This window comes from Cetorhinus maximus, chromosome 1 (genome assembly GCF_964194155.1).
Source record: "Cetorhinus maximus chromosome 1, sCetMax3.hap1.1, whole genome shotgun sequence".
NCBI classification, from domain to species: Eukaryota; Metazoa; Chordata; class Chondrichthyes; order Lamniformes; family Cetorhinidae; genus Cetorhinus; species Cetorhinus maximus.
This window is the reverse complement of record NC_135879.1, coordinates 188,950,116-188,964,066: the sequence shown is the minus strand read 5'-3', so window position 1 is coordinate 188,964,066 and position 13,951 is coordinate 188,950,116. Positions and strand designations below refer to the sequence as shown.

General features: G+C 43.9%; 1 protein-coding gene and 1 long non-coding RNA gene across 7 annotated transcripts in view; one reads left to right on the top strand and one right to left on the bottom strand.

Annotated features, from left to right (window-relative positions):
* LOC144686088 (uncharacterized) overlaps nucleotides 1–13,951 on the bottom strand; it is a 185,036-nt gene that overhangs the window by 70,582 nt on the left and 100,503 nt on the right. The window lies entirely within an intron of this gene.
* pdzd2 (PDZ domain containing 2) overlaps nucleotides 1–13,951 on the top strand; it is a 631,303-nt gene that overhangs the window by 543,484 nt on the left and 73,868 nt on the right. For all 6 annotated transcript variants that reach the window (XM_078551140.1, XM_078551149.1, XM_078551169.1 and 3 more), the window contains one exon: nucleotides 12,344–12,431. In XM_078551140.1, coding sequence (XP_078407266.1) covers nucleotides 12,344–12,431 — 88 coding nt within the window. The remainder of the gene's footprint in view (nucleotides 1–12,343; nucleotides 12,432–13,951) is intronic.

The window sequence follows — 13,951 nt, the reverse complement described above, 5'->3', positions numbered from 1 at the left end:
TGACGAGATGCAATGAGGACAGTCCTGATATCCTCATCTGGCATCTATGAACTTTTGACTCCTGCATGGCTGATGGCTGTGCACAAACCCTCAGTGCTCAGGTTCATGTGGAGGTGCAGCGGGGGCCCTAATAGTCATTAGATTCCAGGAGGATGATGACAACATGCAGTGAGGACACTTCACAGATCTTCACATTGCCTTTGTGAATTTCTGACTCCTGTCTGGCTGAAGGCAGCTCACTTGCGCTCTGTGTTCTGGGTCATATCATGGAGACGCAGTGGTGAAACATTAAGTGCACCTGATCCTTTGTCAGCCTTCAGCACCTGACTCCCTTTAGGAGTACAGCGTCACCGGTCACAGATCCTGGCGAGGAACGGAGGAGATCATTTGTCCTCTTGCGGCACTGTGTGGCTGTCCTCTTTTGTGAGGGCGTTGGCGCTGACCACCGCTGCCACTGCCTCCCATGCTGGGTTGGTGACCTTGCTTGCTGGTTTTCACCCAGAACAGGGGTAGAGAGCTTCACAGTGGGCCTCCACTGTGTCCAGTAAGCGCCCGAGGGAGGTATCACTAAATTTGGGAGTGGCACATTTCCTCCATTTGGCATCCATTTTGCAGCAGCTTCCAACCACTTGGAGAGTGCTAGCTCTGTGTAGGGGTGCCCTTTAAATTTGACGCCTGGATTGCTGAAGGCCAGAGGTGACATGGGGCAGGTGAATCAGAGGCTGCCCCGCCAGCAATCCGGTGTGTTTCCCGGGATTGCATTTTTAATGAGGCGGGACGCCTCTATTCACCAGGCTAAGTCACTCTTCTCATTACTCTCAATTCACACACTCGCAAACCCACACATCCACAGGGACCTCACTCTTTGCTAGTTCACGGGATGTCACCATTCACCCTCTCACACACACCTTCATCTGTCCTGCGGACTGTGTCCTAAACCCGTCCACTGCACCACTCAACACACACACATGGCATCCTTCTCATTTGGCCTGGCAGGCATCCTGCTTGCACTCTCTCTATCTGACTTCATGCAAGACAAGCTGGCACACAAGAAAAGGGAGAGGTTGCTACTGGAGGAATGCCTGACATCAAGGTCCTCACAGACTTTGAAAATAGAGTAACCTAGCTGGCCGGCGATGATCTGGACTGTTCCAGGTCAGCAGTGCTCTGGGACGGTGAAAACCCACCACCACGGACGGCGGGTAAAGCATCCTTTTTCCCGCCCGCTACTGCACTTTGTGCAAATCTGGGACGCTTCCACCCTGAGAGTATCTATAAACTGGGGGTGTGTTAGTTACTGGTACCCATGGAACTGAACTTCTACACGAGTCACCATCTCCAGGAGATCACACACTTTATCACAATGCCAGAATCATTCCTAGAACAGCAACATTTTATTGATATAGCACTTTTAACATAATAAAACACCCCACGGCACTTACAGGAGCATTATAAGGCAAAGTTTGACATCAAGCCACATAAGGTGGTATTAGGGCAGATGGCCAAAAGTTTGGCCAAAGAGGTGGGTTTTAAGGAGCATCTTAGAGAGGCAGATAAGTGAAGGGAGAAATTCCAGAGCTTAGGCAATTGAATGCATGACCACCAATGGTGGAGCAATTAAAATTGGGAACATTCAAGAGGTTGGGTGACCAGAACCGGGACGTACCAGTGTCCCGACAGCTTTCTCCAAATTGCTCAAATGTCCTGGTTTTGTCTCCACACTTTCCCTCCCCTTTATCCTGCCCCTTGTGTTCCAATTGCTATCAGCAAACCCAAAAAGACCCTTCTCATGCTGCGCTGCACCCTAGGAATTGGAATGCTGCACCAGAAAATCTCGTATGCACCGAAATCCTTCTCACCGGCAACCAGAGTTGGGTGCAGTTTTTTTTCCCCCTTTGTTCGCCTTTCAGTGCTCTGATTGGACATCCCGTCAGAATGTTCCAGTTGGCCAATCAGGGATTTCACAGAATGTGCTGGTGTGAAGGCACATGCGTGGCCTATTGGAGGTTACTGTTTGGAAGAGTTTATCTTTTACCAAACTCTTTGAAATCCGATCTCACTGTTTGAACTATTTGGGGGGAAAATCAGCTCTGAAAAAAAAGCGCTCTGAAATCGACTTGGAACGCAAAATGTTTGTGAAATAATTGGGGGAAATAGTGCTGGTAATAATTTAAAGGAGGAACTGGGGGAAATTTATAGGAGGTAATGGGAGTAATTTATCCCACGACCTCCTATAAATTAACATTGTGACCACTCGGGAGCCAGGAGGGAATCAGCCCCTGAGTGACAGCAGAAGATTGACAAGTCCGCAAGTCACACTTGAAGACGTAGCCGGACGGTGCCCGTTGGTAAACTACCAATCAGCATTGCAGAAAGTGGAAGGCAAGTTTGGTTGAGCCATGGCACATTCAACCAAACTTCTTGTTGAAAGATCACATCCTTTCCAGCTTATATACCTCTGGGTGCAAACAAAATCTCTTGAGGAATGTTCGCTAGTTTAAAATTCAGCTTCTGGCTGAAAACGTCTATTGTCAGAACCCAGATTGCAAATGAAAATAAACAAGGCTATAAAATGGAGACTGGTCTTACTGTGCACAGCAAAAGTTAGAGCAGAATAGAGGATTCTGGGATCTTGTGAGAAACGAAGCCTTGGTTCAGTTTTTTAAGAAAATGAAGCAGAAATGTCATTGCATAAGCCTGTGGTTCAAAACTGTTATCTTCAACAATTGGGTGTCTTAAAAGGGCTGCCAACTTTGGCTGGATATATTCTCGAAGATGTCGTCACATGATGATCTACTTTCAACTGCCCCTCCCCCAAACTCCTGCCATTGGTCGCCCAACATATCTATCATCATGGAGCAGCACCTGCCCAAGGCTTTTCAACGTGTCCTGGTTCTGACTTTTGAAAATCTGATCACCCTATCAAGAGACCATGAGTACTGCTATCTCGGAGAGTTGTGAGGCTGGAACAGATTACAGAGATAGGGAGGGGCAAGGCTATGGAGGGGTTTGAAAACATGGATGAGAATTTTAAAATCACTGCACTGCTTAACCAAGTTAATGTAGGTCAAGAAGCACAGGGGTGACAGGTGAATAGGACTTTGTGAAAGCAAAGACACAGGTAGCAGAGTTTTTGGAAGTTCTCAAATTTAGAGGGTAGAAAGTGGAAGCCCTACAAAGTGTATTGGAATAGACAAGTCAAGAGGTAACAAAGGCTTGGATGAGGGTTTCAGCAGCAGATGAGCTGAGCCAGGGCGGAGTCTGACAATGTGTAAATATGTGGTCTTGATGATGGCTCAGATATGTGGTGGGAAGATCATTTTGGGATCAAATATGACACAAAGGTTGCGAACAGTCTGGTTTAGCCTCAGACAGTTGCCAGAGGAATGGAATCGATGGCTAGTGAACAGAGTTTGTAGCAAGGACCAAAGGTAATAGCTTCATCCTCTCCAATATTTAATTGAAGAAAATTTTTGTTCATTCAGTACTGGAAGTCAGACAAGCAGTCTGACAATTTAGTGATAGTGGGGAGCTTGAGAGAAGTTGTGGTGAGTAATGTTTCTGCTAAGATGTGTGGCCATGCAACACCAATAGATAATGCACAGACTACTCAAGGTTAATCCCTTTAAGATACAGAGCATGTGCAGTTGTGCAAAAAATTTAAAGATCCCACCGATTCAAAGGGACATGCTGTGCACAATGAAAATGATTTAGAAGGGACATTGATGGTGAAACATAGAAACTAGGAGCAGGAGTAGGCCGTTTGGCCCTTTGAGCCTGCTCCGCCATTCAATATGATCATGGCTGATCCTCTACCTCAACACCATATTCCCGCTTTCTCTCCATACCCTTGATGCCCCTAATAGCCAAAAAATTATTAATTTCTTTCTTGAATATACTCAGTGACCCTGCCTCCACAGCCTTCTGTGGTAGAGAATCCACAGGTTGACTACCCTCTGAGTGAAGAAATGTTTCCTCATCTCAGCCCTAAATGGCCTGCCCCATATCCTGAGACTGTGGCCCCTGGTTCTAGACTCCCCAACCAGGGGATCTAGTCTGCCTGTCTGTATGAATTTTGTATGTGTCAATCAGATCCCCTCTCATTCTTCTAAACTCTATGGAATACAGGCCCAGTCGAACCAATCTCTCCTCATTCGACAGTCCTGCCATCCCCCGTATCAGCCTAGTGAACCTTCGCTGCACTCCCTCTATGGCAAGTATATCTTTTCTTAAGTAGGAAGACCAAAACTGCATGCAATACTCTAGATGTGGTCTCACAAAGGCCTTGTATCTTAAGTATACATGTGGAAACTAATGCTGTGTTCTTAGATGATGCAGCTGAGGGGCAGCACATAAATGAGAAATAGGAGGGGGCAATGGGTAGATTCTTGGGGAACACTAGAGTAATGGTGCGGGAACCTGCATATATATATTTTAGTATCATTCCACCGATAAATTTCCGAAGTGGAGGAACCACAAAGAAAGAAAATCTTGCAATTATATAGTGCCTTTCATGACCCTGGATATCTGAAAGGGCTTTACAGCCAATTCAATACTTCTGAAGTGTAGTCACTTGTAATGTAGGAAAACAAGGGATCATTATTCGTGTGTGGGTATTTGGATGCTGTTGCACTGTAAGTGGCAGCACAGCTAAAGCCCAAATCTATCTTCCCCTATATGCACGTGTGTATGTTTCAGGCATGCATCACCAAATAGAAATCAAGAGCAGGAATATTTTCTGATGCTTCCTTTCTTCCAGCCCAGCAATACATGGGCCACTTGCAGCAACTAGCTGCACCCAGACCAGAGGGATCTTCTGCTGCTCTCCGATTGGATTCAGTCTGTCATGAGTTTGGAAATGGTCTATTGTCTCTAACTTTTCTTTAGTGAACTCATCATTCAATATATTTCATGGAAAGCATAAAAGCACATAAAAGATTCAAAGAGTTATACAAATTGCAACTGTAAATTTCCATGTAACTGGTGCAGAGAGAACTGGCACAGGTATATTATGGTATGGCACTGAGCCACACTATTCTTCAGAGTAGTTAGGGCCTGCTTGAAGCTCAGGCTACAGACAATCTGAAGATCATGAGGTGAGGTGTGATTACTCACCAACGCTTGCAGAGGAGGTCAGGTTGCTATTTTACCTCAGTAACATGTTTATTAATGGTTATGAAACACAGGAGCTCATATTTAGTAACATGAGCAAAAAAATAATGTAGCAGAAATGGTTTCTTTTTAGGGAGAAATCATGAGGGTAAAATCCCATGTGCTTTCGGAATATAATAGTTTAGTTCTTCCATGAACAATCCAAGAATTAAATTATTATAAATAGTTTTCCCAAAAAATGTTATGTGAATCATCAGGAAACCAAATACTGTTTTTTTTTCAGTCCCAAAAGATTACAGCTAGGTTCAAAGTACAAAGAAGGCCTTTTAAGCATCTGATCCAAAATAGTTTCCATTCCAACATGAAGAACAATTAAAATATGTAATATATACATATTATTTGGCTGTTTATTAAAGAGTGTTTCAAATGAACATTTTTTACAAAGATATAATAGTTTTGAATTATTTGTTTGAAATTTAAAAAATAAATGTTGGCAATCTAGTAAAAAACATATTTCAAATGTTTATGGAACTTTTGCTAATGAAGCCAAAGTCCTCCAGATAAAACAGTACGTTGTGAAATGATTTAAGCTGTCAAGAAGCAATGGGTTTGGTTGTGTTTTTTCCCCCTATTTTCTTTTCTTCCCTTCTGAAAACAGTTCCACAACAACCAAGTGCTTCCAACGCTATGCCAGAACAGCCCTTCTTCAAAAATAGAGCTGGATTTTCTCAAATCTTCCCTTTACCCCAACCCCATTGTGCTCCTGGCCAGATCAGCACTCTGGGCTTCACGCGATGAATTTCTGGCAGAATCTTTCCCACTGTTAGGAAGCTTGCTGCTGGGCAGGTGTGAAATGTGATGGAGTTGCAACAGGAGCCTGATTTGCCACTGCTACTTCTGACTACCACCGCCCTTCTCCAGGTGACCTTTGGGGTTGGCTCAGACAGCAGAAGTAACTAGGGAAATCAGATGGCTGCCTTGCTCTGTCTCCCTGCTGGAATTTATTCCTCCCAAACTAGGGCAGGGGAAAGAAAAATTGAGGCCACGGTAGGGAAAGAGCAGCAGACCTCACTGCCTGATATTACTTTCCATTGTTTTCTGATTTGGGAGTGGATAGTGAAGGAGAATCCAGCTTTTAGTGTCAGCAAGCTGCTTGACTGTGGAGAATTCTGATTATATCTTTAACTGACATACACATCCATACACTTCCCAGGAAGTCTCACTGGTTAGTTATCAGGACCATGAATTCTGCCTGTTTATTTTCTCCTTCTCAGCTTGGGACACAGGTAGCATTTCTCAACTAATTTAGCAGAGATGAGGGATTGAACCTGCGAACTTGCTGCTCTCTATGGCTCAATGGTGATCCAGTTACCCATTAAATCAGCAATAGATTTTCAATTTGCTTCTTTTTTTCACTCTTTTTCACCTGCATATGATTAGTAGAAATATATTTGATCAAACTACCGTCCCTCTGTGTATCTTGTTTTTCCCTATACATTGGGATTAATTATGCAAAGATTGCACTTCTGCCAGAGACTGGTATTGTGCGGAGGTTAAGGTTCATTATTGGGTTAGAGGAAACTGATTGTGGCTGCCAAAACTGATCCCTTCCCTAGCACGGATCACCCTCATGCTGGAACATTCCCCAAACTTTTAAAAAGATAATTAAGTTGATGTTGCTGGCTTAATGACCTGTAGATCGGCATCAAGATTACAGCTGCCATCTTGTTACATAACAAACTATCTAATGGACATTAACAGGAATTAACAATTATCCTGTCTGTGTCCTAAAGGAGCACAATCTTCTTAAAAGCTCAAAATTGTTTCATTGTAGAGATGAGCCACAGAACCACATGTCACTTTAGGACCAGTGATTTCACGCAGAATGTTTTTAAGCATGATTCAAATAATCCGTGTTTGCAACCAAAGGAAAAGATACTTTAATTGAAGATGTTGCTCTTTTAAGCTTCCCCCCTTGGGACCCTGTTCTGATCTTTCATTGCCAGTAAAAACTAAAGTGAAGTGGTGGTTTTTGTTTCCTGAGAACGAAGCAGTGGACTTTGATTTGTTTTTGAGGGTCTCGTGGTGACAGGAACTCCTTAAAAAAAGAACAAGTCACTCTTGCATAACTTCTGGCAGTTATTCCTTTACTGGGCAGAATCCAAAGGGTCTGGCTGGAAGGAAATAACTGGAGCAAGACTGCAATGTATTTGAAATCCGATCATTGTACATACCATTAAAGATAAATGAGAAACAGTTTCCTAAGCCAACTGGGCATACTGGCAACAAAATGACAGAACCCCACTGCAGACATTTTAATATAGCCCTCCCGACCAACCCCCCCTCCCCACCCAACACAACCTTTAAGGAATATAAGCATGCAACTCTTATCCTCACAAAGGATAATGGGTGGCTCAAGTACTGAATAATTACTTGTCCTTTTATACTTCATTAAATTAAGTTTGTGCAGGTGGATAAAGTAGTAATGTTGTTCAGTTTTCATAGCTTTACATAAGGGCTGTTTGTGAATCTCAATGAATTCAGTCATGCAGCTGGTTCTGCACAAGAATGCCAGTGTAAATGTGACATACCATAAATTCCAATTAGAAATCAAAAACATAGCCTGAAAATTGCTGTCGGTGTAAACCGGAGTTTGGAAAGGGTAGGATTTCATGTGCTTACTGCCCAGTTTCTATCTCCTGCAAAGTTGCTGCGGAGGTTTTAAGGGTGGCTTGCAGCGCTATGTTAAACCATATACAGGATGTGTTGTGCTAATTGTTACTGGCTAGCACACCAAATTACAGTCTTCACACATTGGGCAGAATTTTCTGCCTGTCGGGCAGGCGGGCCCAACCCAATCTCCGGCGGGCGGGGAGCTAATCCCCGCCAGTGAAGTGGGCCACACCGCCATTTTACGTGGGCAGGCCAATTAAGGCCCACCCAGTGTGACGTCCAGTGGGAAGCGCTATGCGCCCCCTGTGTGGGCAGGGGAGATTCCCTAAAAGTGAGAGTGCGCTCTTTCGCACATGCGCACGAAAGAGTGCACATCTCCCTGAGGCTAAGTGCAGCCTCAGGGAGATCGCTTCCACTTTGAAAAATATTAAAAATAGAAAAAAAAAAATTCCCTAACATGTCCTCCTCATGTGACAATGTCACATGAGATAGGACGTGTTCATAATTTACAGAAAATCTGTATTAAAATTTTTAAAACCCTACATAAAACCTCATCCCGTTGGTGGATGAGGTTTCATGTTTTCTCTATTTGCCGCCGGGGCTCTTGGCCTACCCACCAACCTTAAGGTTGGACAGGCAGGTCCTTTAATTGTTTAAATGATCCTGTCAATGGCCTGAATTGGCCATTGACAGGTCAGCGGGCCTGCAGCTGATTTTGCTGCGCCCCCGCCTTCCTGAAAATTTAAATGGGGTGGGATGACGTCAGGGATTCCGCCCGACGTCATCCCGTGTTATTTTACGCATCGGCGAGCGGGCCCCGCCCCCTGCTCGCCGACGGCAAAATTCTGCCCATTGTATGTGTGATATGCTGTTACCACCCATACAAAATAATATTGCAGGTGACCTGGGATTGCACCTTTCGGGAATGTGGAAGGAACTGCCATTTCATTCTTTCTCAGCTAACAGAAAAAGCTTTACTGTATGGGAATTGTTTTCAATGCTCCCATGGCAGTAGAGGAGAAAGTGAAAGTGACCTCAACATTTTTTTATTCATTCATGGATGTGGGTGTCACTGGCTAGCATGTCCCAAACTGCCTTACAGCTAGTGAGATAATTTTGAAGAGTAATCGCTATTGTGAGGTAGGAAATGCAGTCAAGTCACACACAGAAAGGTCTCACAAACAGTGTGATAATGACCAGATCATCTGGGTTTTTTTGTGTGACATTGATTGAGAGATAAATAATGAGCAGGACACTAGGGATAACTCAACTGCCCTGCTCTTCTGGCAGGAGCAGAAGTGAGCTGTCAGGGACTTAACTTAGTGCTGAAGACACACTATCCAGAGTCATTGTTATGCTACATGTTGGACATCAGCCCAACCACAGCTGCCGGGTGGTGAAAAGACTGCAGATCCCCCAGAACCTGAGGCTTTAAAGGGAGGCAGTTATAGGGTCATCTGAAATAAAAGCAGAAAGTATTGGAAACACTCAGCACAACCAACCCCGTGGATGACAGCAGTTGAACAGCCACAGCACGCATTGGGCAGGAGTATCCCGTATGCCCTTTGCCTGAAGATAGAGCTAATAAATGACCGTGCTCTGGACAACTTCCCATCTTGCCATTGCCCTAGTCCCGACTCAATGGCATCGTCTCAATGTCCACCGCTGCAAGCTCCATCAGGTCAAAGTCTGAAGGTCGAGCACACCATCTCATCTGATACATTTCCCCAAATGATGTGCTTTCCTCTCCTGCAGGATGAGCAGAGACAGATTTATGAGAAGGCTGCCCTCCCTCACCTATTCCAACGTGACATTCACGTGAGATGTTGTGCTCCTCAGTGATGCTCGCTGTTCATTTGTGCCCATTTTGCTAGGGTTGCTGACAGCTCAGTGGTGCAACTGACCACTTGATCTGACAAAAGTAAGGTGAACTATTAACACTCAGTATGCTCAGTTCATGTCCATGCTGATGTATGCAGAGTTTAGAGACCTGTCACCTGAGTGTCGCTTGCCACTCACTTTTCCATAAGAACGTAAGAAATAGGAGCAGGCGCAGACCATACAAACCTGCTCCATCATTCAATATGATCATGGCCAATTTTTTGGCTTCAACTCCACTCTTCCACTCATTCCCACTCATTCCTGCCCAATGCTTGCTATGGTTTGATTCCCTGAGAGACCAAAAATATGTTTCACTCTTAAATATATTCAATGATGGAGTATCCATTTCCTTTGGTAGAGAAGTCCAAAGATTCACAGCTCTTTAAGTGAAGATATTTCTCCTCATTTCAGTCCTAAATGTTAGAATCCTTATCCTGAGACAGTGTTTCCATGTTCTAGATTCCCCAGCCAGGGGACACAACCTCTCTGTGTCTACCCTATCAAGCCTCTTCCCAATTTTGTTTGTTTCAATCAGATCACATTTCATTCCTTTGAACTCCAGAGAGTATAGACCCAATTTACTCCACCACATCATAGGCCAACCCTGTCAACCCAGGGAGCAATTTAGTGAACATTCGCTGTACCACCTCCAATACAAGTATATCCTCCCTTAAATATGGAGACCAAAACTGTGCAGAGTATTCCAGGTGTGGTCTCACCAAAGCCTTGTACAATTGTAGCAAGACTTCTTTATTCTTGTACTTGAATTAACTTGCAATAAAGGCCAACATACCATTTCCCTTTCCAATTGCTTGTTATACCTTAATGCTAACTTTCTGTGTTCATTATATGAGTACACAAAAGTCCCTCTGAACTTCAACATTTATAAGTTACGTACCTTTTAAAATATACTCTTGCTTTTCTATTCTTTCTACCAAAGTGAATAAGCTCACACTTTCCTACATGTCCTCCATTTGCCACTTTGTTGCCCACCAACTTAACCTATCTATATCTCTTTGCAGTATCTTTGTGGCCTTACAGCTGACATTCCCACCTAGCTTTGTAACATTAGCAAACCTAGATACAGCCCTTCCTGCCTCATTGTCTAAATCATAAATATAGACTGTAAATAGCTGTGGCCTCAGCACTTATCCTTGCACACTCCATCCATCAGCCCCTGCCAACTTGAGAATGTCCTGCCCTACTCTTTGCTTCCTGTCCATTAACCTTTCATGTGGCACCTTATTAAATGCCTTTTGCAAATCCAAATATACTACATCTAATGGTTCACCTTTATCTACCCAAAGAGTTGCATCCTCAAAAACTCTAATAAGTTGGTCAAATGCAATTTCCCTTTCACAAAACCATGTTGACTTTGCCTGATCATGCCATGGTTTTCCAGGTGCATTGTTAAGACTTCCTTATTCTTTTTGTTTTACCTGCAGTAGCTGCTGAGTGTTCTTCTTTCTCCAAGCTAGGAGACTGCAATTTACATTAGCTGACTAAATTAATAACTGATTACCTAATCAGATAAATAAATAAGATTAGACGGGCATGGGAAGGCTGTGAGAATCTGGAATGCATTACAATCCCAGGCAGTCATATCTGGATGTCTGCAGCTTGGGCAACTTTGGCTTAGAGTTGCTGAGCTGGAGTCTGAGGTACAGACATTGCAGGGCATCAGGTCAGGTCATTGAACACCTTCTGCACTGGGCTTACGTCCTCCTGGTGACTCCCTGGCTGCGGATCTTCATTGCCACTTCCATGCATGCCCTCTCTTGATGGGTTTCTTCTTTCGGAACAGAACAACTCCCCTGTTAAACACTGTATCCATTAAAGCCTTGAGGGGGACATCCGAAAAGTATGGAGCCACCTGGGGATGCCTTGCCCAGACTAGCGCTAGCTCTCGGAGGTCTCTGCTGCTCCATTGCTTCTGTGAACAGCAAGCACAGCCATGGCTTGCATTCATCTGAAAGGGCCCTCCGTTACTGGGTCTTACCTCTAGGCCGCTCCTGGCACCACTAATTGGGTGGCAAACTCGCCCCCAGATCAAATAGACCCTTTACATTTCAGAATCGCAATGCGGGGTTGGGACCCTGAAGTGATCCAGGCAAGGTTTGGGTTGAAAACCCAGCCCCTGGTGTTACAGATCTTGATAGTCACAAAGACTAACTAACGAGAAGATCCTTAAACTAGCAAAAGAAAAGTGACAAGGCCGATGCTGAGAAGAAATGACATGCTATGGGTACGTTATTCAGGAGTCACAAATAAAATTTTTATAGTTGTTAGTATCTGGAAAAGTTGAAGGCAATAAATCAAGAGTAAATAATGCAATGGGATTGACAGATGTAACTTTAGAATCTGATTGAATCCATCTGTTCAGTGATAAATGCATATTGGAAATTCAGCCATGGAAACCAGTGGTACCCACGGAGCACCCCATCCAGATTTCTGATGTGCATTCCTGATGCATGAAGCTCTAGGCGGGAGCACAATTTAGTCAAATCTGCCCTATAATCTACACTGAAAATTCTGAACACAAACCTCACATTGTAATAGCGTATGAATCCTACAGTGGATTCTCACATGTTAATCCTGCAATTGTTTTGATAATGAGACAGTACGTAGTTACATTAATTACAAAAACTTATTTCTTCTGTTCTATTGTTCAATACAGGTCTCGGAACAGGAAATGGATGAGGTGATATCACGGACAACTCATCGGGAGAGCATAAGCAAAGATGGGCAACTATCACACACCCCAGGTACCAACAGCATTTCAATTCCCTCTTTCTTTTAGCTTTCTTCTTCTTGTGAAATAAGCTCTTAGAAGGATAGGAAACTGGGGAATGTAAAAGTTCTCTTTTCTGGCACCCTGGTAAAATTTTCGCCGAATCTGCTTGGTGGAAATGGTGTTATGCCCTGATAGCTCGAAAATCATGTGAAAAAAATTACTGCCTCATGCTCATTTCTGAGCTGGCAAATGTATCACAGAGGAACCGAAGAACCCCTCTGTTTCAGATGATAGGCCTTTTTAACGTGTGATCTGCGTTTCTACATTTGTATGTAGGACTCTGATTGCTTGTCTGGTAAACAACAGGGTGTACCAGTGTAGGGCAGTGCAGCTGATGGAAACCAAAATGAAAAGTTTAAAATTATTTTTGAGGAGCCAGGAAAAACAAGGGTGCTGCTTGGGTTCCTAACTTGCTGATGGCCTTGTCAACCTCCGGGCCATGCAATATTGGCTGTTTGTAATCTGCAGCCTGCCAGTGGTATGATAATGATGCCCGTCCTTAAAATGAGGGCGTCCCATCTGCGCTGTCAGGCGGACAGCTGACACACTGCGCCAGTCAGCTGCCCGATGTTAAAGTCTGCCATCTTGGGTCAGCAGGAAGCACTCCTACGTCAGCTATAGCAAAGCTAAGTGCAGAGTATCCTGGCATAACAATGTACCTCAATCCTAACCTATTTTTCCATTTCCTGTACCAGCTGCCCTAAACCATCTCATTGAGCCTGCCAAATAATTTTTTTATTCTTTCATAGGATGTGGGCGTCGCTGGCAAGGCCAGCATTTGTTGCCCTTCCCAATTGCCGTTGAACTGAGTGGCTTGCTTGGCCATTTCAGAAGGCAGTTAAGAGTCAACCACATTGTTGCGGGTCTGCAGTCACATATGGGCCAGACCAGGTAAGGTTGGCAGATTTCCTTCCCTAAAGGACATTAGTGAACTAGATGGGTTTTTACGAGAATTGATGATAGTTTCATAGTCACTAGAACTAAGATTAGCTTTTTATTCCAGGTTTTATTAATTGAATTTTAAATTCCACCAGCTGCCATGGTGGGATTTGAACCCATGCCTCCAGAAGATTAGCCTGGGCCTCTGGATTGCTAGTTCAGTGACATTACCATCTCTCCCTGATATATAGTGGCAATAGATCCTTTTGGACTGCAGGCTTATGTTTACCACAAACTGGATTGTGGAAACACAAACCTATTTCATGTAGCACAAGTAGAGCCAACAAACAGGAGACAAATTTTACCACAGTCATTCCAGGCTGGATTGGTACCCAGGTGCCAGAGATGCAAAGCACTGTTTAACCAATGCATTGGTCAATATTACAACATTTGAATTTGTTAATGGTAGGAAGTAAAGTTTCACGAAAGAAGATAAGATTAATCAGGACAGGAAGATTAGGTAACCCCTTTGTTTAAGACAAAGCAAAGGATAAATCTGGTTATTATAGACTAATGGGGGAGGCGGTGCCATAATGGTATTGTCGCTGGACT